Genomic DNA, 22,700 nt, shown 5'->3' on the forward strand with positions numbered 1-22,700 from the left:
TTGCAGAACTAGAAAAAGTACAGGCAAGCTACAAAACTAGTAAGTGGGATTGTTACAAGGGAACACTGAAGAAGCCACGCACAGAGAGTCAGGACACAGGTCTTTTCAGGAAGCAAAGGTCTTTATTTCTCACCGATCGGGTCTCAGCTGAACTAATGTTCAAAAGGTCTGAGCACTGAGCACATGGAGTACAGGCTTTTTCTGAGCTATGCATCCCCCATCTGTACCCTTACACCAATCAGCAAACAGGATACGCAGGATTACCTTATATGGCCAGGCAATATGGCCCTTGAGGAGATTGGAATGTGGTTTCAGTTCTTGCACATGCTCAGTACATTGACAGTATCTTAGCTACGTTTAACTAACTAACAGAGATACCTGTATTTGTATATGGTACATGGAGATTTTAGGCCTACTAAATTTTGGGCCTAGCTGAAATCTCATCACAGGATGGAAACCATTAGTGTCGAAGAAAAACTAGAGTACTCTGCCAAAAGAAGTTTTGTTATCAGATTCTATAGATAAACAGAATATTCAAGGATATAATTGATATGTATGTAAACATATTGTTGATCCAAGTACACATCTGATTGTCATTATGGAGTTAAGAAGAATCTTTCCCCTTTTTGTGGCATAACTGGAAATGGGAAAAAAAAATAATTGTGTTTTGTTTCTTGCATTTGTTTTGGCCTTTTCTTGAATCAACAGCATAAAAGAATTGGCTTCACAGTTAAACTTAATGAACTTTTTTTTGTGTGTGTGTTTTTTTTTTTTTTTCTTCAACTCGGTCAACGATTTAACTAAGTGAGGACACCAAAAGTACAGCTCTCAGACTCCCTTCTATTAGATAACCATGAGTAAGTGTGATTGGGCAACAGTGTTTTGGATCCTGCATGTCTCACCACAACTACATTTTTCTGTTGATCTTATAGGTATGCAGCGTTGTTTCTTCTTTGCAGGGACAGTAATACAAAGTTGTTTTTGACTATATCAAGGTATACATGTGTTGTTTATTTGCAACTTTTTACATTCCAAATGGGATAAATAACATCTTTACTACTATGTTTCCTGACTAGAATGGAAAATGATACCCAATTACTATATCAGAGGAAGCAGTGTTTCACATTTTTGCCTGTCGGTGACTGGTCTACTTCCAAGTGTATTTTATAGCCGTATAATTGTATAAACATCAGCTTCCACAGGGACTATGACAGACTCCAGAAAATGAAATGTTACACCTACAGGAATCACAAATGTCTGAAATATTGCTTCTTGCATTACAGTTATCATATTACCGCTTCTCCTAAAGAGAGTGTCTATATTTGCATTATATCTAATGGCTTTGAGCAATGCAGTTAAAAATTATGTATTTGTTAGTTTTTTTAAAAATTACATTCCTAACTGCCTAAAATTCTGCCTTTTCTTGGCTGGAGAACTTTCTTTAACTGAGCTGACTCGCCCTACTATTTGCCCAGCACAAATTTCCTTGTTAGTGCTGGGCAGTAGCCAATCAAATGCTGGACATACTGAAACAATGTGGACACAGGGAGCAAAATATGACATATAAGAATGCTTACTCAAATAACAATTAAGTAAATATATCACAAACACATGGAATATATAGAAAAAGATAGCTATATACACAACTTTATTGTATAACTGCATGATCTTTTACAAATTGTAAACAAAAAAAAAGAGGAACTCTATTGTTATGCTGTAAGAGTTTGCAAATTTTTCTTCAGTTTCTTTTTCTTCAACTTACACAGAAGGCTGTGGATCTCCAATCCCCTGCAAGTATTATAACAGCTCTGTCACCTTCTGTGGTTTTTGCATATTTTGGTCGTTGCAGGGTGCAGATCTAATCCTTGAAGCTGCCACCATGATCTTCTGCAGACCATGGGAACCCCTCAGGTGCCACTAGTGATGGCTGAAGGATTGACAGCAGTAACTCTGCCTTTTTGTCAAGATTTTATGGAATTTTTCAATTAAAACACAAAAGCATAAACAACAATGTGCATTTATTGTATGCGTTTGGATACACTTGCATATGAATCTACATCAGGGGTAGGCAACCTATGGCACGTGTGCCATGCACGGCACTCGAGGTGTCTTTGCACGTCACTCAAGGCTGCTAGAGCCAAACAGGCTCTGGCCTATCAGGAGTCCAGTGAAAGTTCAGATATCTGCAAATACGAAAAGGTGGTGAGGGACAATCCTCAATTTATGCATTGCAGCACATAGAGGAAGTGATCTCAGATCACTTCAATCCAGCACTTATGAATAGGAATCCGCACTGGAGTAGAGCAGCTGTTGCAGCTCCTGTCCTTGACATGTACCTGGTCAGCCTGGTCCCCACTGGAACCCAGGAGAAGCCACCCACACTGCTAGATATACACAAAGCTGCAGAATAACTCTCCCCTCATGCAAATAATACAAACAGCCTACACACAATCTGCACAAACTCAACACCACCAACAATCCACATACATGCACACAACCCCACATGCAGGCTCTCACATGCAATACCCCAAACAGCCCCACACATACACACACTACCAAACACACAATGTGACATATCCACACACACACACAATTCCACAAGCAGCCCCCGTACACAGCCCACATTCATAGGTATCATACACAATACCACAAACTACTCATGAACATATAAAATATAATAGCTCATATATGCACAAACACAACAATACAAAGCAACTGCAGCAGAAATAACACAAGCAGAATACGGTAACATACACACCTCAATTTAAAAAAAAAAAAAATAGGACCAGCGCGCTACAGGACATCACAATCTTATTTCGGTACAGTGCTGCTAAAAGGTTGCCTACCACTGATCTACATACTGTTTACAAAATACGATAAGGTTTTGCAATTAGTCATATTACAAATGCAAACTATCTTATCAACATTAGTATCACCATTGCGACATATCTTTAGATTGCATTGGAATTTCAATTAAATTACAACACATTCTTTATCAGAATTTTATGAAAATGCTCATTTGTTGGGGGTGGGGGGTTAAACTTGTTTTTAATTTTTCAATCACTACATGCAGTTATGCACCGTTTCCTGCCTTTATCAGTTTGTTTTTGAATTGCAGATTCAAAAACAAACTTGCAGATACCACTTACACAGTTTATAAATGCCTCCTTTGATTTCATCATAGGTTTCATTGCAATCTGGATGTGTGTTTTGTATGTGTGTGTGTGTATATATATATATATATATATATATATATATATATATATAATCTGTTAAGGCAATTTGCCTGTATTTGTGTGAGGGTTACCCGGCTTAAATTCTCAGCCGGTCCTCATCAGAGCCGTCTTCGATCAATTGCACGATTGATTGCTTCGCCTTGGAGTTCTGGTTCCTGTTGGAAGCTGTTTGCGGGCTCCCTGCTACAAACTACCGCGGCCAACGCCGCATGGCTGTTTCTCACACCTCACGATTTTGCCAGGTATTCAGTGAGATTAGTGGTTATGTTTCTAAAGACAGGTTGCTACCTGGGGCTCTGCTTGTGGCGAAAGTGCCCACGCCACTGGTTTTTGGAGGGGCCTGTTTGCCCGCCTCCTACCTTCTGACTATGGCCCCTGGGAGAGTTTACCTTTTATAAACATTGTTTGGGCTTACTGGATTTTGGGACACTTTTTCTGCCCATTCCATGGGAAGGTGTGCCTCCCCCATTGTTCTCCAGCAGGGTGTTGTCCCAGGGACCCTGCCAGACCAGTTGGAAATTGCTGATTTTCCCCTCCTCGGTCAAAAAAAGGACTTCCAACTAACTTTTTTACCACGGAAGGGAATTGTCTGAATTTTGGATATGTTTATATTTGAAGTGTGCTGATTAATAATATCTAACTTATTTTATGGAGATTGGATGTATATTTTAGAAGTTATAAGAATTGTGTAAAAACTGTATTTTCCTGCCTGTGATAATTACATCAACCCATTGTTTGCAGTAATTATATCACCGGCAGAGGGGAGGGTTTGTTTGTCCTAACTAGGAGTGTTTAACTATATTATAATGTATCTGATTGGCTGTGCTACAAAACCCTGTGGGTGGCAACATTGTGTAAAAATGTGAGTATATATATATATATATATATATATATATATATATATAAACAATAAAACCACAGCTCAGTCTGTTCCTGCTCACACTCCAAACTGTGTGTCGTCCAGTTATTGGAGGGAAAAATATTTGCTCCTGTGTCTGCTGTTCCAGCTTGCAGGAGATTCAACGGGGAAAATCCTTGTAAGGACTAGAGCTAATTCACCATTCGGTTCCAGGACCCCAGTCCAGCTACGGCGACTGTGGGCAGAAGCGCTGTGGTTTGTCCCCTGTTCCAGCTAGGAAGCGGCCCTTTGGTGGAGGTACCCAGCTGGGGTACAAGGAGCTCCGCTACACTGCTAAAGCCTTGTCAGTTCATGTTTCTGTTTTCCAGCTCTTGTTGACCCTCATCTGATACAGTAGGCCCTCTTTATCGGCTTTATTCAGCTTCTGCAAGTACTTCATTTCAGGTATATAAGGCCATCTATTTGGCCTTGTATTCACCTTAAATTAAGTAATCCTACCCTAGTCACACTAAGGATCCTTACCATAAAATTAACCTATGATGGTATATATTTCGGATGGTTGTCACATGACAATCTAATCTATTATTTCACTATCATTCCCACCCTGGCTAACATACCTACCCGCAATGTCGATATATATATATAGATTTATGTAAACTGGGTATTGACACTGGTCTATCATTCAACGGTTTCCGTTAGCTGACAGAATAGCAACAGGAAGCCCTTCCGTGTCTTATCCTGTTTCTTCACCCCTGTTAAGGTATAGCAGTGATATTGGTAATTTGTACCTAAATAACTATTATATAGTGCATGCTGTCATTTCCTTTCCCCTTTTAGGAATTTAGCAAGCACTTACCCTCGTAGGTTAGGTCGCTTCATTCCGCACCTAAGTTAGCAGGTATTCACTAGTCCCTTATATATATAACCCTTTAGATGTACTTAGCTGTCCGGGATCGGACTATATCCCGACAGTTCACATCTCATAAGCAGATAAGTACAACCCTCCCATTCCAAACTAAGCCACATTCATATCCATTCCTAGCAGGTTTAGTGGAACTGGCTTCGATTCATTAGCGTTCAGTCCATTCGAGGCTCCAGCCCTTCAAACTGTTTCCCCTACCTCACCACGGAGGTTCAACACAATGGCCACTTCATAGTTAACGCCTCAATAAACTTAACTAGGAGTTGTTAGAGAGGGCCTCAACTGCCATGGCCATCCGTTTTTTGAATCTTTTACGTCACTGAGAGGCCTACGACCAACCATTACATTGTGGTTTTGTCCTTTGACCCTATCATAGATAGCGCCTTTTAAATGACGCTTGATACTTAGCAGGGCCTCACCTTCCCCCAATTAGGTAATTGCTTCGTCTTCTGGCAAGCCAGTTCCTATACCAGTTTATGTTGGGAAGGAGGTTATTCCCCATAAGTAATAGTATATTATTCTATTACACAGCATGTCTCAGGCTTCTGATATTGGAGAAGATCTAGGTCTCCCAGATTCCCCACCCTACGATGGGCACACTGGCCAGACCTACCTCCCCTAGGGAGGTTCAAGACCCCACTACTCCTGGCTCACTACGGTCTTTGACTATCCCAAAAATTTCAGCCGAGGTGCGTAGACGGGGCATCCTTTTCTCCGCTATGGCCAGGAAGGCAGAGCTGTATCTGTTATTGTCACCTCAGCCAGGCATCCTGGAACCAAGCTCCTGCACTCACGGGAACATTGCTGAAAGCTTAGCTGAAATGCATACTATGATTTAGTCTCTTGTGACTTCCATACACTTGGTCAACCAGAGACTTGAGAAATTGCGGGTGCCCCTTCCAACACTATTGTCACCCCTGAGTCCCTTGCTTCCCACCCAGACTCTCAGGGTAATGTCGCTTTAACCAATCCCTCTGCTGCCACCACTCACATTATTACCCCCTCATACCTGGTGCCCCCTGCCCTCCGTAAAGACATTCTAGATGAAAAAGATGTTAACCTTGTGTCTTTGCTTATCACTTCTCAGGACCTTGTTAAGAAGAAAGCATTCTGCTATGGTGACATTTCGGTCATTCTCAAGGCCAGGGATCTGAGGTTAAACAAAAAAACTTTCCATCCCAGCATTCGTCTTAGCATTTCGTCTGTATAAGGATGTAATTTGTTCTCAGCACCCTCACCGTAGAGAAGAGATGGATCTGTATATACACAAATTGGTAGACTTGGGGCATAAATATAACGGTAATGCTTTCTATGACTATCATAGATCTTTCTTTGCTAAAGCAGCGGCAGCATTGGCCTAGTTCAACCTTAATTTGGACTGGAACCAGCTAGATACTGAACTTTTCTGCCGCCACTTTGCAGGGCTCAGACCCCCGTCATGCACTATCTATACATCTATTTCTCATTCTACCAATTTGTATCCCAGTGAAGCTGACTCTCCTACCACTAGTCAGGCACCCCAGAGGAAACAAATGGTGCCCGGTCTCCATATTAGATAAATTCAGTCAGACTGTTTCTTCTAATACAATCAATACACCATTGTTATCCATACCTGTGCATCCCCTAACTACAAACAAATTCATGTTGTATGTTAGAACTCTAGTCCTGAAATTAGGTTTCTACCCAACAACATTGACAGGGCATTCTTTTAGGATCGGAGCAGCTTCAGCCGCATCAAGCAAGTACGTTCCACCCGACTACAAATATGTATGTATGTATGTTTTTATATATATATATATATATAAAAATTAAAAGCCTTGCATTCCTACTTACAGTTCAGAGGCGGTTCAGAGAATTTGTCAGTACATCCAACCGGCCTCAAAACCGCAGTCCACATGTAGCCACACCAGCCCAGGACCTCCACATCCAGCATCTACACCTTCAAGATCGTCTGAAACCAGCCACCCGGACAGTTGCTGCAACATCGGTTTGCATAACCAAAGAATTTCTGCACAAACTGCCAGAAACAGTCTCAGGGAAACTCCTAAGCATTCTCGTCGTCCTCATCGTGGTCTGGTCCTGACTGCAGTTCGTCATCGTAACCAATTTGAGTGGGCAAATGCTCACATTTGATGGCGTCTGGCACTTTGGATAGGTGTTCTCTTCAAGGATGAATCCCGGTTTTCACTGTACAGGGCAGATGGCAGACAGTGTGTATGGCGTCCTGTGGGTGAGCGGTGTTCTGATATCAACGTTGTGGATTGTGGCCCATGGTGGTGGTAGAGTTATGGTATGGGCAGGCGTATGTTATGGACAACTAACACAGATGCATTTTATTGATGGCATTTTGAATGCACAGAGATAACGTGACGAAATCCTGAGGCCCGTTGTTGTGCCATTCATTCACAACCATCACCTCATATTGCAGCATGAAAATGCACGGCCCCATGTTGCAAGGATCTGTACACAATTCCTGGAAGCTGAAAACATCCCAGTTTTTACATGGCAAGCATACTCACCGGACATGTTACCCATTGACCAGTTTTCGGTTGCTCTGGATCGGCGTATACGACCGCGTTTTCCAGGTCCTGCCAATATCCAGCAACTTCGCACAGACATTGAAGAGGAGTGAACCAACATTCCACAGGCCACAATCAACAACCTGATCAACTCTATGCAAAGTGGATGTGTTGCACTGTGTGAGGCAAATGGTGGTCACACCAGATACTGACTGGTTTTAGGACCCCCAATACAGTAAACCTGCACATTTTAGAGTGGCCTTTTATTGTGGCCAGCCTAAGGCACACCTGTGCAATAATCATGCTGTCTAATCAGCATCTTGATATGCCACACCTGTGAGGTGGATGGATTATCTCGGCAAAGGAGAAGTGCTCACTAACACAGATTTATACAGATTTGTGAACAATATTTGAGAGAAATAGGCCTTTTGTGTACATAGAAAAAGTCTTAGATCTTTCAGTTCAGCTCATAAAAAATGGGGGCAAAAACAAAAGGGTTGCATGTATAATTTTCTATATACATCTATAGAGAGACACACACACCATATATATATATATATATATATATATATATATATATATATATATATATATATGTGTGTATGTATTTAAATCTAAAAATACTTTCCTCTTTGATATCTGCCCTCCTTCCTTTATTAGTACATAGCCAAATGTTGTTTTTTAATAACGCTCACCTGATCTGTGAATCTTCCTATTCCCTAGCTTTATTGCAGGCCTATTTGACCCTCTTATCAATCTCGTCCACAGTCTGATTTTAAAACTGCCCTGCCTCACATCAGAACAGTACTCGATCCACCTTCACCTGATCCAATTGTAATAAGTAAGGTAGTCTTCTGGAGAACTTTATTAACATTTAGTGCTGCACATTTGCCCTCCCATCCCACCCCAAGCTCATCATTCAATTTATAGATAGATAGATTCTCACACACATATCTAGATAATCAAAAATTATTGCTGCAAACATAGTCTCTAATGAACACTCTTCTATATTCTCTTAATCCCTAACACTCAATCATTATCTTCCTCATTTCTGCTTGTTACACTCTAGCCCAGCTTTTAATATCACTGCATCTTCTATCTGTGTCACCTCGGCCTACTCCCCCACCTCAAAGTTTTTCTGCAAGTGCATACCCATCTGATTAATGCTATATCTTATCCTCCTCTTATTTTTTTCATTTTCTCTCTCAGTATCAAAATTTCTCCTTGCACCCACTTCCCTAAACCTCCCAACAACCTCCAAATGTACCCTCTCTGCTACACTCCACACTTTTTTCATCTCATGTCCTGCACTCTTTTCTCTATTTTCTCCATCCTTCTCCCACTCTATCTTATTCCAGCCTCCCTCTGTCACAGACCGGGACCCCTAAGTGCCTGATGATGGGAGTCTCAGTGTGGGAAGGACTATCAGGGTCTGGTGCAGGGTAACCACATGCCCCCTGGTATGTGCGGCCACATACCGGGGCCCTGATGCACCTTCTGCGGATACCAGGTGCTTGAGGATATGCAGACCTCCCAGGAACTGGATAGGGAGGCTCTGCAGCAGAAACGTATCCAGTACTAGAAACAAGGCAAGACTAGAACAGGCACCAAACAAGATGACAAGACAAGACTAGAAGAACCCAGAACCTTTGCAGGACAGGAAGCTGAACCCAGAACATGTACACAAGACATGAGGGAAACACGAACAGGACAGGACTGTACATGAACTGGGAATACAAGACAAAATAAAACAAAACAAGAGATACAAGGCAAAACAAGAGGAGACATAAAGAAGTACTATATATGTAAAACATTGGAAATTTAGACATACATAAATGTCCATGATGTATGTGTCAGGGTCTTACCTGAGTTGGGAGTCTGTAGCGCAGATATGTTGCTCACCCTTGCAGATAGCCACAGACCAAGGTGGTCAGGTAAGAATTCACCCGGCCTGTGGGTCTGTGCACGGGGGCTGTGCAGGATGCAGTACCAAATACGCAGGACAGGCAAGGACCGAAGCAGCAGGATAGTCGAGGGATAGCCGAGGTCAAAGGATGCCAGAGGTCAGGAACAACGAGGAGTAGCCGAAGTCAAGGGATGCCAGAGGTCAGAATAAACGTAGTCAGAAGCCGAGGTCAAATATAAGAAGCAGATAAACTGGAACACTGGTACGACACAGGAATACTAGATCAAAGACTTGACACTGAGCACAGGGCGAGGCTGGGTTTAAATACCCTGCTGATGATCGATCAGAGTCAGGTGAGACACAGACAAGTCAAGGTGCAGCCCCCGGTGTAGTAGCCATGCCAGGATGAACAAGACCGGAATCAGTAGTCTCTGTGTAAAGCTGCTGTGGCTCAGCGGCAGAAAGCAGGACTAGGAGTGAAAAGTTCACCGGTTCAAGTCCCCTGTTGGGAATTCCAGGAGCGACCACGTCTGGCCGTCTGTCTCACAGGTGAGAACCCTGACAGTATGCAGCCCACCACTGCACCAAAGTACTCCAATTATGGTGGGTCCTAACTGCCTAGATATGCATGACTAAATGAACAACAATAAAACACACACAGTACTTACCTGCAGGGAAATGTGCAGAGGAATGAAACCACTGCCTGTAGGAATAGCCTGGAACAAAAATGATTAAATGGCAAAGGAATGAGTGTAGCAACAAAAAAACAAACATTTAAAGGAATCCAGGTAACTGGGATTTCCAGGAACGGAATAAAGGAATGAACTCAGAAAACCTAGCATAAAGAAAACCAGACATAGAATAGGAAACCAGAAAGACCAAGAAAAAAAACTAAACAAGAATTGAAAAAAAGAGTACTGGATACCAGAAGCCAAAGCCAGACATCTCCGCAGAACAGAACAGGATGTGACACCATCCATATAAAACCCACTCACACCTTCTGCCTCTATTTCTCCTCCTGCTTCTATCAGCTGGTGATGTCTCTCCCAACCCAGGGCCCATCACCTCCTCTGCTCACACTAAGACAACCAGAAACCATGCAAATGTCATCCCAATACAACCATCTATGCCATCTATCCCCATCTACCAATATTCAGTGTGCACTCTGGAATGCCTGCTCCATCTGCAGCAATATAACATCAACAGCCATACACAACCTCTTCATCTCAAATTCTTTCACACTATTTGCACTCAGAGACCTGGCTGTCCCCCTCTGATAGCACTCTACTCCTGCTTCCTTATGTTTCAGTGTGCTACAATTCTCCCACACTCCCAGACCAAACAACTGTAAAGGAGGTGGTGTAGGCCTCTTTCTCTCCCCTCAATGTACCTTCCAACCAATCTTCTCTGCCCCTGCTCAATCTTTCCTTCATTTGAAGTTCACACTCCGACTATTTTAATCCACTCCCCCAGTCATTCTAGGCTTTTCTAGGCTATAGGAACACTATAGTCACCTAAATTACTTTAGCTAAATAAAGCAGTTTTAGTGTATAGATCATTCCCCTGCAATTTCACTGCTCAATTCACTGTCATTTAGGAGTTAAATTACTTTGTTTCTGTTTATGCAGCCCTTGCCACACCTCCCCTGGCTATGATTGACAGAGCCTGCATGAAAAAAAAACTGGTTTCACTTTCATACAGATGTAATTTACCTTAAATAATTGTATCGCAAGCTATTAACATAGCAGGGGATAAGAAAATCTTAATTAAACAGAACTTGCAATAAAGAAAGCCTAAATAGGGCTCTCTTTACAGGAAGTGTTTATGGAAGGCTGTGCAAGTCACATGCAGGGAGGTGTGACTAGGGTTCATAAACAAAGGGATTTAACTCCTAAATGGCAGAGGATTGAGCAGTAAGGCTGCAGGGGCGTGTTCTATACACCAAAACTGCTTCATTAAGCTAAAGTTGTTCAGGTGACTATAGTGTCCCTTTAAACACTTTGCTTCCTGGCTACTCCATTTCCTCTCCTCTAGCACTCCTTCCCTCATTCTTTGGGACTTTAATATCCTAGTCAACAACCCCAACTGCCCTGATGCCTCTTGTCTGCTCTCCATTACCTCCTCTGTTGGACTCACACAGTGGTCTAATTCAGCAACTCATACAGCAGGAACACTATTGACCTTGTCTTCACCAATCTCTGTACCACCTCTAATCTCTCCAATTTTCCATTTCCTCTATCTGACCACCATCTGCTGACCTTTGACATCGGCATACACCGTGCCCAAATTACACCACCCTCATCACATCAATCTCACAGAAACCTCCACTGTCTTGACCTACAGCGATTATGCATCAACCTCCAAAGTCTCCTTTCACCCATTTCAAACGTCACCTGTCCTAACTCTGCAACCTCCCTCTACAACTCCACTCTCTCCTCTTAACTAGACGTTATGGCACCTATTACACTTAAATGCAGCAAGCGAACCCAATTACAACCCTGGCACACCAAGCTGACCAGATACCTCCAAAAATGTTCTAGAACTGCTGAACGCTACTGAAGAACGTTTCACTCTGTGTATGACTTCCTCCACTATAAATTTTATGCTGCACTCCTACGGTCTAGTTCTTTCCTCTGCAAAATAAATCTACTTCAATACACTCATAACCACACTCACCTTGAACCCAAACACCTGTTTCATGCTTTTAACTATCTTTTTCACCCTGTCGCACCTCATCCACCTACCAACTTCACCGCCACAAACTTTACAACCCACTTCACTGAGAAGATTTCTACATCAGGGAAGAGATCTCTCCTCTCTCTCCATCTCCTAACAATTTTCCCCCCAATTACACTCCCTCTGCTGTCCTATGCTCATTTTTACCCGCTACAGCAGAAGAGGTTTCTGCTCTGCTTCCGCCACCTCCTCCTGTTACCTCAATTCTATTCCCTCCTATCTCATCCGCACTTTGTCTCCTTCTCTTGCTCTGCCTCTCACTAACATTTTCAATCTCTCCCTCTCCTTCGGCATATTTCCTCTACCCGTCAAACATGCAACTGTATCCCCGATTCTGAAAAAGCCTGTCCAACTACCACCCTATCTCGCTACTGCTGTTTGCCTCTGAGATTCTTGAGAGTTGTGTATGCGATATTGACAGACTTCCTCGAATCCAACTCTCTGCGTGACTCGTTTCAATTTGGATTCATTGCTCATTAAGCTGTTTAACCCCTTATGGACACATGACGTGTGACATGTCATGATTCCCTTTTATTCCAGAAGTTTGGTCATTAAGGGGTTAAAGAGCTGTGACCAAACTATTTAGGCCTCATACGGCTTGTCCATGCCACTGTCCTTTCTCGCCTTGACTACTGTAATCCGCTTCTTAGTGGTCTTACGTGTCCCAACTTACACCGTTACAGTCTATAATGAATGCAACGGCGAGGCTCGTCTTCATGTCAGCACCTCCCACGCCTCAACCCTATGTCAGTCCCTACATTGGCTACATTGATATAGGGCTCAATTTAAGATCCTGGTACTTGCCTAAAAATCACTACACAATGCTGCTCCGACCTACCTATCTTCACTAATACACAAATATGTCCTGTCTAGACCCCTATGCTCTGCCGAAGACCTACATCTATCCTGTGCTGTGTCATGATAACACCTGACTGTCTCAGTATAATCAGTCTCATTGGTCAGTTAAGGAAATCTGCTTCATGTTACATAAAGCAGTTGTTTTCTTTTTTTTTTTTTGGGTGATTTAGCTCTAATTTTTTGTAGAAGAAAATTAATTCATCACATTTATTGTATTATTTTCTGCATGAAATTATCGATTGATATTTAATTTGATGGCATTATTCTAAATGTCTGATGTCAAAAGCCATCAAACAGAAATTTTACAAAAGGTTTCCACAATTTTGACGACTATTATGTATAATGGAATAGAAGGAGTTGGAGCCAAAGTTTTTGTGTACCAACTCCAGAGCTCTGTTTAGGGGGTCTAAAATGAATACCACTGATAGCAGGAGCAAAGTGTTTATGAATTATTTATATAACTATATATATTTAACATTAAAAGCCATTATTGACAAATTTTAAATCATCAAAAGTCTTTTTGAATAAAATCTGAATATACCGTATATATTAGAGTATAAGCCGACCCGAATATAAGCCAATGCCCCTAATTTTACCCAAAAAAACTGGGAAAACTTATTGACTCGAGTATAAGACTAGGGTGGGAAATGCAGCAGCTACTGGTAAATTTCTAAATAAAATTAGATGCTAAAAAAATTATATTAATTGAATATTTATTTACAGTGTGTGTATATAATGAATGCAGTGTGTGTGTGTATGAATGCAGTGTGTGTGTGTATGAGTGCAGTGTGTTTATGAATGCAGTGTGTGTATGTGTGTGTGATGGAAAGCATTGGTGGGGGGTGGGCATTTTTTATTATTATTCTTTTAATATTATTATTTTTTCTGATATTTTTTTATTTTATTATAATTTTGATTATTTTTTTTCCGTCCCCCCTCCCTGCTTGTTAGCTGGCCAGGGAGGGGGGCTTTCACTCCCTGGTGGTCCAGTGGATGGGCTGTAGGAGGGGGGCTGGCAGAGAGCTGTTACCTTCACAGCAGCTCCTGTCAGCTCCCTTCTCTCTCCTCCGGTCCGTGCAGCTCCCAGGTCAGCTCCCTCTGCAAGTCTCGCGGCCGCGTGGAGCGTTGCCACGGTAACCCGTGGCAACGCTCTGACCCCACGGCTCTCGCGAGACTTGCAGAGGGAGCTGACCTGGGAGCTGCACGGACCAAAGGAGAGAGAAGGGAGCTGACAGGAGCTGCTGTGAAGGTAAGTAACAGCTTCCTGCCAGCCCCCGGTCCTTGTCTGTATTATGGCAATGTAAATTGCCATAATACAGACAATTGACTCGAGTATAAGACGAGTTGGGGTTTTTCAGCACAAAAAATGTGCTGAAAAACTTGTCTTATACTCGAGTATATACGGTAGATATTTTTGGAATTCTTAATTTTTGCAGTGCATTATAGAATCACAGCAGGTGAGTGACAAGCGTATAATAAACACGTGTAAGAATATCTATGAGATAAACAGTGGACTTTTGTTGAATAGATAAAAGAAAACCTCTCTAGGCTGGGTACAACTGGAAAGGATAAAGCTCAAGAGATTATACTAGGACAAAGATCGTATCCTCATGTAACCCAGGGGTTAAGTACCGTATATGCCATATAGAAGTGAAACTTTAAAAGGTATCATAAACAGCAGCATGTATATATGCTTATAGAGTTATGTCATGATAAAGAATGTGGAGGCATGTAGGACGCAAATGGTGAGTACACCAGGTGGGCAGCATATCTTGATGGCGCGAGCTGAAGGGATATACCCCACTGGTAGTTCAGCTGTATATACAAGAGATTTCTATTTATGCATCATGAGTATATTTAACCCTAACCAAGAGGTTAGCGACAGGGAAGGGAGGGGGGATGGATGCCGCCATATGTTGATAATTCGAGAACTAGAATCTCTCAATCATGTAATGATATTCTGGGTTTAGTAGCCTCAATATGAAATAATGAGAAATCTAAGCAAGGTTTCTGAATATAGATTTTAATATCTGTGTCACATGTTAACATGTGTTTGCAGTGCTATGAAACCTTCCTCTAACTTGTGGTAGAGCGTTCAATATTTTTAAACGGACACTATAGTCACCTGAACAACTACAGCTTAATGTATTTGTTCAGGTGAGATCTATAGCTCCCTGCAGGCAATCTAATGTAAACACTGTATTTTCAGAGAAAATACAGTGTTTACATTGATTGATAGGAATACCTCTAGTGGCCGTCACTCAGACGGCCACCAGAGGGACTTCCTATCATGCAGGGCCCTAAAAAGGCCCTGTACACGTCAGACGTATTAAAATACGTCTGACGTGTTCAGGAGAGAGAAGGCACTGTGTGCGCGCCTTCTCTCTCCAGCCTGTCAGCAGAGGAGGGGGGCTGGCAAAGACCGCTAGCTGAGCTGTCAGTCAGCTCAGCTCGCGGCCGCGCACACCGCGCGCATGCGCGGTAGTGCGCTCAGGACTTCAGAGGGCGGCATGAATGCCGCCCTCTGAAGTATGTGCGCATGTGCGGCAAAGCTGCGCATGCGCACAAGGGAGCAATGACGCTTCCAAATGGAAGCGTCTGATTGCTCCCTGCTCGCGCCTGCCTATTTCGTCATTTTGACGAAATAGGGGGCGCGGCTTCACAAGGCTCCCGGCGCTGGAACCAGGTGAGTAATTTCAGCTGCCTAAAGAGTCCCTTTAAGTTTGCTTTATGTCCAATTGTGATCATTGTGCAGCAAAACATTATCAAAACATAACATTTTATTTTTTATAGGACAGTGTTACAAAGAAGGGCACTGAAAATGAGAAACTGCGCACCCACTGGGAAATATTCATGAAAGAACAAGAACAAAAACGATTGGCTGTAGATGAAGAGCACAGAAAAGCAGTGCTGCGTTTAAAAGAACAGTACAACGAGATGGGCAAAGATCTCTCTAAAATTGCTTTGCTTTAAGAAAGGTTCTGTGAACATAATTAACTGTTTGTTTTTAGTATTGCTTGTGCAAAGTGCTGAAACATCTAAGAAAAAAAAATCCTACATTCATTACCTCAATTTAAGTGCCTAAAGATGTGGAGACTGATAGAAAATGTGTGGACAAGATTATCATCAGGTTGACTCACAGAACCAAGATTCCCTATCTTTTGATCTTTCCAATCAAGGCGTTACACATATTCACATTAAAACACTATAACCACTTCACTAGATTTAAGTGTTTATGGTGCCTGGAGTCCTTATGCACCGGCCTCGCGTCAGTGCTAAACAGTTTACTCACCGTGTTGGTCCATGGCAGCCTGCAGCCCAGTTTCCAATAACAATATGGCTAAACTATGCTTCTGCCTTGCGCCATGCCAGTTCATAGCAGGGATTGAGGCAGTGATGAGCTGATCAGTGTTCCACCTCTATTTCACCATTTTGGGCCAGGCGGTATGCGACTGAGGACAGAAAATCTCTGCTACGTGGCAAGTAAACCATTACTAATCTGTGAGGTCAGGCCCTTGTGCCCGCAGACTCCAGGCACAAAAGCCACTTTAATCAGTTGAAGTGGCTATAATAACTACTGTATCCTTCTAAGGAATTATGTCAACATTACTTTTAGTGTTACTTCGGGCTGGAAATTATTATTTTTTTTTTTTTTGCTTTATGAAACTGATGTAGAAATAATGATACTAAATAATATATATATATATAATATATAATTCCTCAATGATAAATATCTGCAGACTGCAGCTACATAAATAAATGGTTCCAGAAAGATTATTATTATTATTATTGCCATTTATATAGCGCCAACAGATTCTGTAGCGCTTTACAATATTATAAGAGGGGGGATTTAGCTATAAATAGGACAATTACAAGAAAACTTACAGGAACGATAGGTTGAAGAGGACTCTGCTCAAACGAGCTTACAGCCTATGGGAGGTGTGGTGTAAAACACAATAGGACCGGGAATAGCAATCAAAATAGGTGGGAGTGAAGCAGAGCTGGAGGAGAAAGTAGAGTGCTGCCCTTTAGGAGAGAGCAAAAGAGGTAGAGGTTACTCTGGGAGGCCATAAGCTTTCCTAAAGAGATCGGTTTTATGGCTCTTCTTAACAGATTGAGGACTAGGGGAGAGTCTGATGGCGGTAGGCAGGCTTTTCCATAGGAAGAGAGCCACCCGCGAGAAGTTCTGCAAGCGTGAGTTGGCCGTACGGGTGCGAGCAGCGGACAAGAGAAGGTCACGGCAGACCGGAGAGACCGAGAAGGGGCATACCTATGGATCTGTGAAGAGATATAAGAGGGGCTAGAATTGTTCAGTGCTTTATGAGTATGGGTTAGCAATTTCAATTGACTCCTATAGGATACAGGAAGCCAATGTAAGGACTGACAGAGTGTGTGAGGTGAGGTGTGAGAGAACCGACTAGAGAGGAAAATCAGTCTGGCGGCAGCATTCATTACAGACTGTAGCGGGGCAATACGGTTTTTGGGGAGACATTAGTAGAGGGCTACAATAATTCATGCAGGAATTACTAGAGTATGGGCAAGCTCTTTGGTACCATCTTGCGTAAGAAAGGGGCAGATGCAAGCTCTGTTTTTAAGGTGGAATCTACAGGATTTGGTAACCTGCTGGATGTGAGACCAGAATCAAATATGACACCAAGACAGCATGCTTGCAAGGATGGACTGATGTGGATACCACTGACTTGAAGGGAGAGCGAAAGAAGAGGATCAGTATTAGGAGGTGGAAAGACAAGGAGTTCAGTTTTTGAGAGATTACGTTTTAGAAAGCAGGAGGACATCCAGTCAGAAATGGAGGAAATGCAAGCAGTGACACGTTGCAGGACGGCAGGAGAGAGGTCTGGGGAGGAGAGATATTGCTGGGTGTCATCAGCGTACAGGTGATAGTGTAATCCAAATGAGGCAATACGTTTGCCAAGAGAGGCAGTATAAAGAGAAAATAGGGTATAAAGAGAGCCTTGGGGGACTCCAACAGAGACAGAATGAATGGAGGAGGTATCATTAGAAAAGGAGACACTGAATAAGCGGTGGGAGAGATAGGAGGAAAACCAAGAGAGGACAGTGTCACAGAGACCGAGTGATTGAAGAGTTTAAAGAAGGAAAGCATGATCAATGGTGTCAAAGGCAGCAGAGAGGTCAAGAAGTATTAATATGGAGTAGTGGCCTTTGGATTTAGCTGCGATTAGGTCATTAGTAACTTTGATAAGCGCAGTATCAGTAGAGTGGAGGAGGTGGAAGCTAGATTGAAGAGGCTCAAGGAGAGAGTTGGAATTGAGGAAGTGAGACATACGGCTAAAGACAAGTCTTTACAGTTGAAGATGTGTGTTAAGGAAGGCACAAGACAAGCGGTTAGAGATCTGATAAGGTGAGATGGGACAGGATGAAGCCTACTAAAACCCAGTTGAAATGTGTGGGCATATTTAGTATGCCAAGTAATAAAGGTATTCCAAAGTACAGTACTGTGGTTTGTGTTATATAAACCCTTTAGTAGATGTTTGCAACATCTGCTATTTATTTGCTTTGGCCCTCTACAGTCAATAGGTGCCATATTTATCACTTTTTGTAATAGTTAATTTTTTTATCAGGCAATACATATCTAAAGCTATGCCTCTTAATGTAGCAGAGCAATACAATAATTTTCTGTGATAATGAGTTAATCATCTAAACCTTTTCTTGTTTAACTTTCATGGTTTTCTAGCTTTTCCTATGGTCCCTGTTACAATGCTGAGTTCAAGTGAATACATTCACTGACACAAAAGGCGTCGGAACATATAGATCTTTTGTCTTTTCTGATATGGCACATACAACGTTGTCTTTAAATATTTGTGAATAGAGTATAAAGCAATATAAAATTGGTTTGGATTAAAGTATATTTCAATATATTTTAACCAGTAACACAATTCAAAAAGTACATACGGTATACACAAATAGCAGTGATTGGTGTGGCTGAATAAAAAAACAACAACATTTAAAGAGTGCTACTATCGGGGTTTGCTCCTGGCAAGCCCAATGAGAAATACTACAAAAAAATGTATATCTGTGTTCACTAAATATGCATTATTGCACATTACCCCATATTATGTTGATACATCACAGTCCATGCATGCGCTATAAAGAGTCACGGAAGCTGACATGCTCACATTAAACACAATTGCTGGCTGAGTAGGTCACAATGAAGTCGGGCTGGTTTAGTTTGTTTTAAGATGATTAAGTAGTTTTTAAAGAAGAACGGTTACATCTCTGGAAATCATACCATTGAATAAGACATTATAAATCACCTATACCTTATATTTTTTCCTGTGATGGCCCATTTTCTTTTAAATTTATAGTTATGATTTAGCAAATGAGAGCAAATTGTGAATGTAGAGCTCAACAAAAACTTCAAGGGAGATTTATCAAAGTGTCTGAAAAGAGGATCAACTATGTAAATTGGGACAAGTCACCAATGGAATGTGTCTGCTGTTTACGCTGGCTGTAAAAGTGATTTATAGTACTTTTGCACCACTTTTCAGTACACACCACTCCCTCAATGTTTGATTCTCCTCTTCCATGTACAATTTTCAATGGCAGAAAAGGACAACAGTTGTAACAATGATTGACAGCGAGCCAAGATGGAGGCAAACCGTTCCAGGATTGTGATACATGCAACACTGGATTTTTACATTTAGTTTTCAAACCTCACAATGATGGATACATGAACAGTATTTTTAAAATCCTGGCAAGTGACAATTCCCTTTAAATTCTTAAAACCTCTAGTAGTTTTGAAGACAAGTTGAGATAAAGACCTTTATAAACAGTCTCTAACACACAGACACAAAATGTAAAACTTCCCAAGTTTGGTGGGGACACCAAAGCTCCATTTAGCTTTTGCCTCACGTTTCCCAGAGTTTTAACCTAATCATGAATGAAGAATGATTTCTAATCCTAACAGACAACACTGCTGAACTTAATGCCAAAATTTTAAATGAAACAGAAGATTGACCGTCTTAACTCTCAAAATCATTAGCAACTGGTTTTATTACCCAAAAATGTGGCCATAGAACATTCATGTCAATATTTACAATTGCTTCTAGCATACATACCCCATTTCAAATGACTTCAATGGCTAATTTCTGACTAAAAAGCTCATTATAATGAAACTAAACAAAATGTAAAAAAAATGTGTAAACCTGCAAAAGTGAGTGTGAACGCAGGAATAATTTACTACTTTGTTGTATATGCTTTTCATAAGACACTAACAAAATGAAGGTGTAAAACCAATAGAAAGTGTGAGCTTTTTGGCTTTGGGCCTTTCAGGTGAATGTGGAAATGCTTTCTATGCTCTCACTGATAGGTTCCAAGCAGACAGCTGCTTTTGCTCTTACCTGTCACTTAAACCTTGGCCTAGAGACCCTCTGTGCCACCGGCATGTATATCTTAATGACAAGTATCGTTTGACAGGTCGGGGAGAGGTCATTAAATTTAAATATGTACATTTACTAGAAGATTAAATTTAACGCTCTTCTAGTTTTGTGTACTCTGTGATATGTACACCTTAAGCACAGGAATCTTAGCTAAACCAACAGACTGTATTAATCGTATAAATCCACAAGGTTCCAAGTCTGTATATAACATATAACCCTTGTAAACATGGTTTTGTGAATATTGCAAATCCGTAAAAGCAGTGGTTAAAAACTGAAGAAGCATATGTAATTAAGGGGCAAAACTATTTGATTTAAATTTTCTTAAGTGAAGAGAAATATATATATAACATATGTGTAAAAAAAGAAAAATACAGAAAAATTGACATCCTAATTTTCACGATTTATGCTTGCCTTTCTCTTGGACCTTCTCCACACCCAGAGTTTAAAGAGCTATTTTAAGATATTTCTTTTTTTTTTGGTTAGATTTTTTTTGTGTGTAATTCTGCCTTAAAAAAATACAAAGAACAAATGTTTGTACACCGTGCAATCTCAAGACATCTCTGTGGTTTGATCTGTATGAAATCAGTCTGTGGAAACAATTTTCTGAAATAAACTAATTAAATGCAATAATAAAAAGATGTTGTTAAGAGTCTTGCATTTAAAATGTCATTTTAGTCGTGTTCTTTTTGCAGGTAGGAAAATATAAAACTATCTAATATTATTTCAGTGTATGTAATTGCATAAGTACAACAATGGTAGCCTGTGTCAATTTATGGCTACATGTCAAAGCTCCCTTCCTGGTAACATGGTGAAAATGTGATCACAGTGAGTGCAGGAGATGGAATAAATATTTGAGATTTCTTACAATAACACTGAACTGCAGCCAAGCTTCCCTATCCGCTACTGTCGACCTGAAGTATCATCAATCATCACGAGGTTACTGGCCTGAAAAAGGAGTTTGCCATCACTTAAACGTGCTGGAATGCTGGTCACTGCAACCAAGATTCTTCTACCTGATGGGTGGAAAGAAAAGCGTAGATGGCTATAACAGACCTTCCTAAAAGATGTGTTATATGTTGGAAGCTGTACAATGGGCCTTTCAACAAAGTGAGTAATCTAGTGTCTTCTGTAACGAATTGGGGAATTAAAGAAGGATTCTGCTGTTTCATTTGCTACCTTCAGCTCTTATTTATTTTAGATTTTTTTATTCATATTGCAGAGTAAATATGATCCTTATCTTTATAATGGAATTATTCTGTACAATGCAGTCTGAAGTTTTGTATTCGCATGCTAAAAGAGCTAAATATTTTAAATAAAATTATAATTTGTACATTTGCTTGCTTTATGGTGGACACAATGCTTAGATTAAATCTGAATTTCTTCTAGATTAAAGGGCAAACATTGCCCTTTATACACTTAGGGATGTTCCACATTTTTATTTGAAATAAAATGGTATTAAATATTCACATGAGGGTTTATTCACTTAAAGGGACACTGTATACAAACAGACCACTTCAGCTCATTGAAGTGGTCTCGGTGCCAACTCCCATATACCCTTAACCATAGAGTGGTAATTATTACAGTTTTTATAAACTGCAATAATTACCTACTAGATAGCCACTAGAGGGACTTCCGGCTTCTTAGACGACTTTTGGTCATCTAAACAACGCTGGACGTCCTCACGCTATGCATGAGGACTTCCAGTGCCGCCGGAATCCCAGTAGGAAAGCATTGAATAATGCTTTCCTATGGGGAGATCCTATGCACATTAGGTCTCCCCCGTCGGTGGGGGAGGAGCATGGGCAGAGCTGAGCCAACGCTGGACCCAGGTAAGTGACTGAAGGGGTTATTAACCCCTTCTGCACTGCGGGAGGGGCCTTGCCAGAGAGGGAAGCTATAGTGCCAGGAAAACTAGTTTGTTTTCCTGGCACTATAGTTTCCATTTAAATACTTCTGGTACTAAATTGAAATCCAAATGGCTAAATTATATCAAAAGTAGCTAATCTAGAAAAAAAACCTCCAACTCGGTTATAGTCACATTTTGATTTTCTTAGCCTTAAATGTGCCATTCACATTTTAATCTGCTACAATTTAGAGTTTAGGGAAAAAAACATCTAAGTTTAAATCTCACTCTACAAGTAGACTGAGTATAGTGTTCTATTTGGTTTCAGGATTAAAGCTTCTACTGGTGAGTCAATAAGACTGGACAAGAAAAGGTTGCCCTGGTCCAGCAGATGAAAATCAGG

General features: G+C 41.2%; 1 protein-coding gene across 2 annotated transcripts in view; it reads left to right on the plus strand.

Annotated features, from left to right (window-relative positions):
* Positions 1-21,058, plus strand: part of BLOC1S5 (biogenesis of lysosomal organelles complex 1 subunit 5) — a 73,136-nt gene extending 52,078 nt beyond the window's left edge. Inside the window, exons 8-9 of one of the 2 annotated variants that reach the window (XM_063451745.1) lie at positions 15,830-16,014; positions 18,637-21,058. In XM_063451745.1, the coding sequence (XP_063307815.1) occupies positions 15,830-16,009 (180 nt within the window). In that variant the 3' untranslated portion in view covers positions 16,010-16,014; positions 18,637-21,058. Of the gene's footprint in view, positions 1-15,829; positions 17,394-18,636 lie in introns of those variants that run through there. The other variant, XM_063451744.1, reaches the window with a different exon arrangement.
* The last annotated feature ends 1,642 nt before the right edge of the window (positions 21,059-22,700 follow it).

This window comes from Pelobates fuscus, chromosome 4, assembly GCF_036172605.1.
Source record: "Pelobates fuscus isolate aPelFus1 chromosome 4, aPelFus1.pri, whole genome shotgun sequence".
Lineage (NCBI taxonomy): Eukaryota > Metazoa > Chordata > Amphibia > Anura > Pelobatidae > Pelobates > Pelobates fuscus.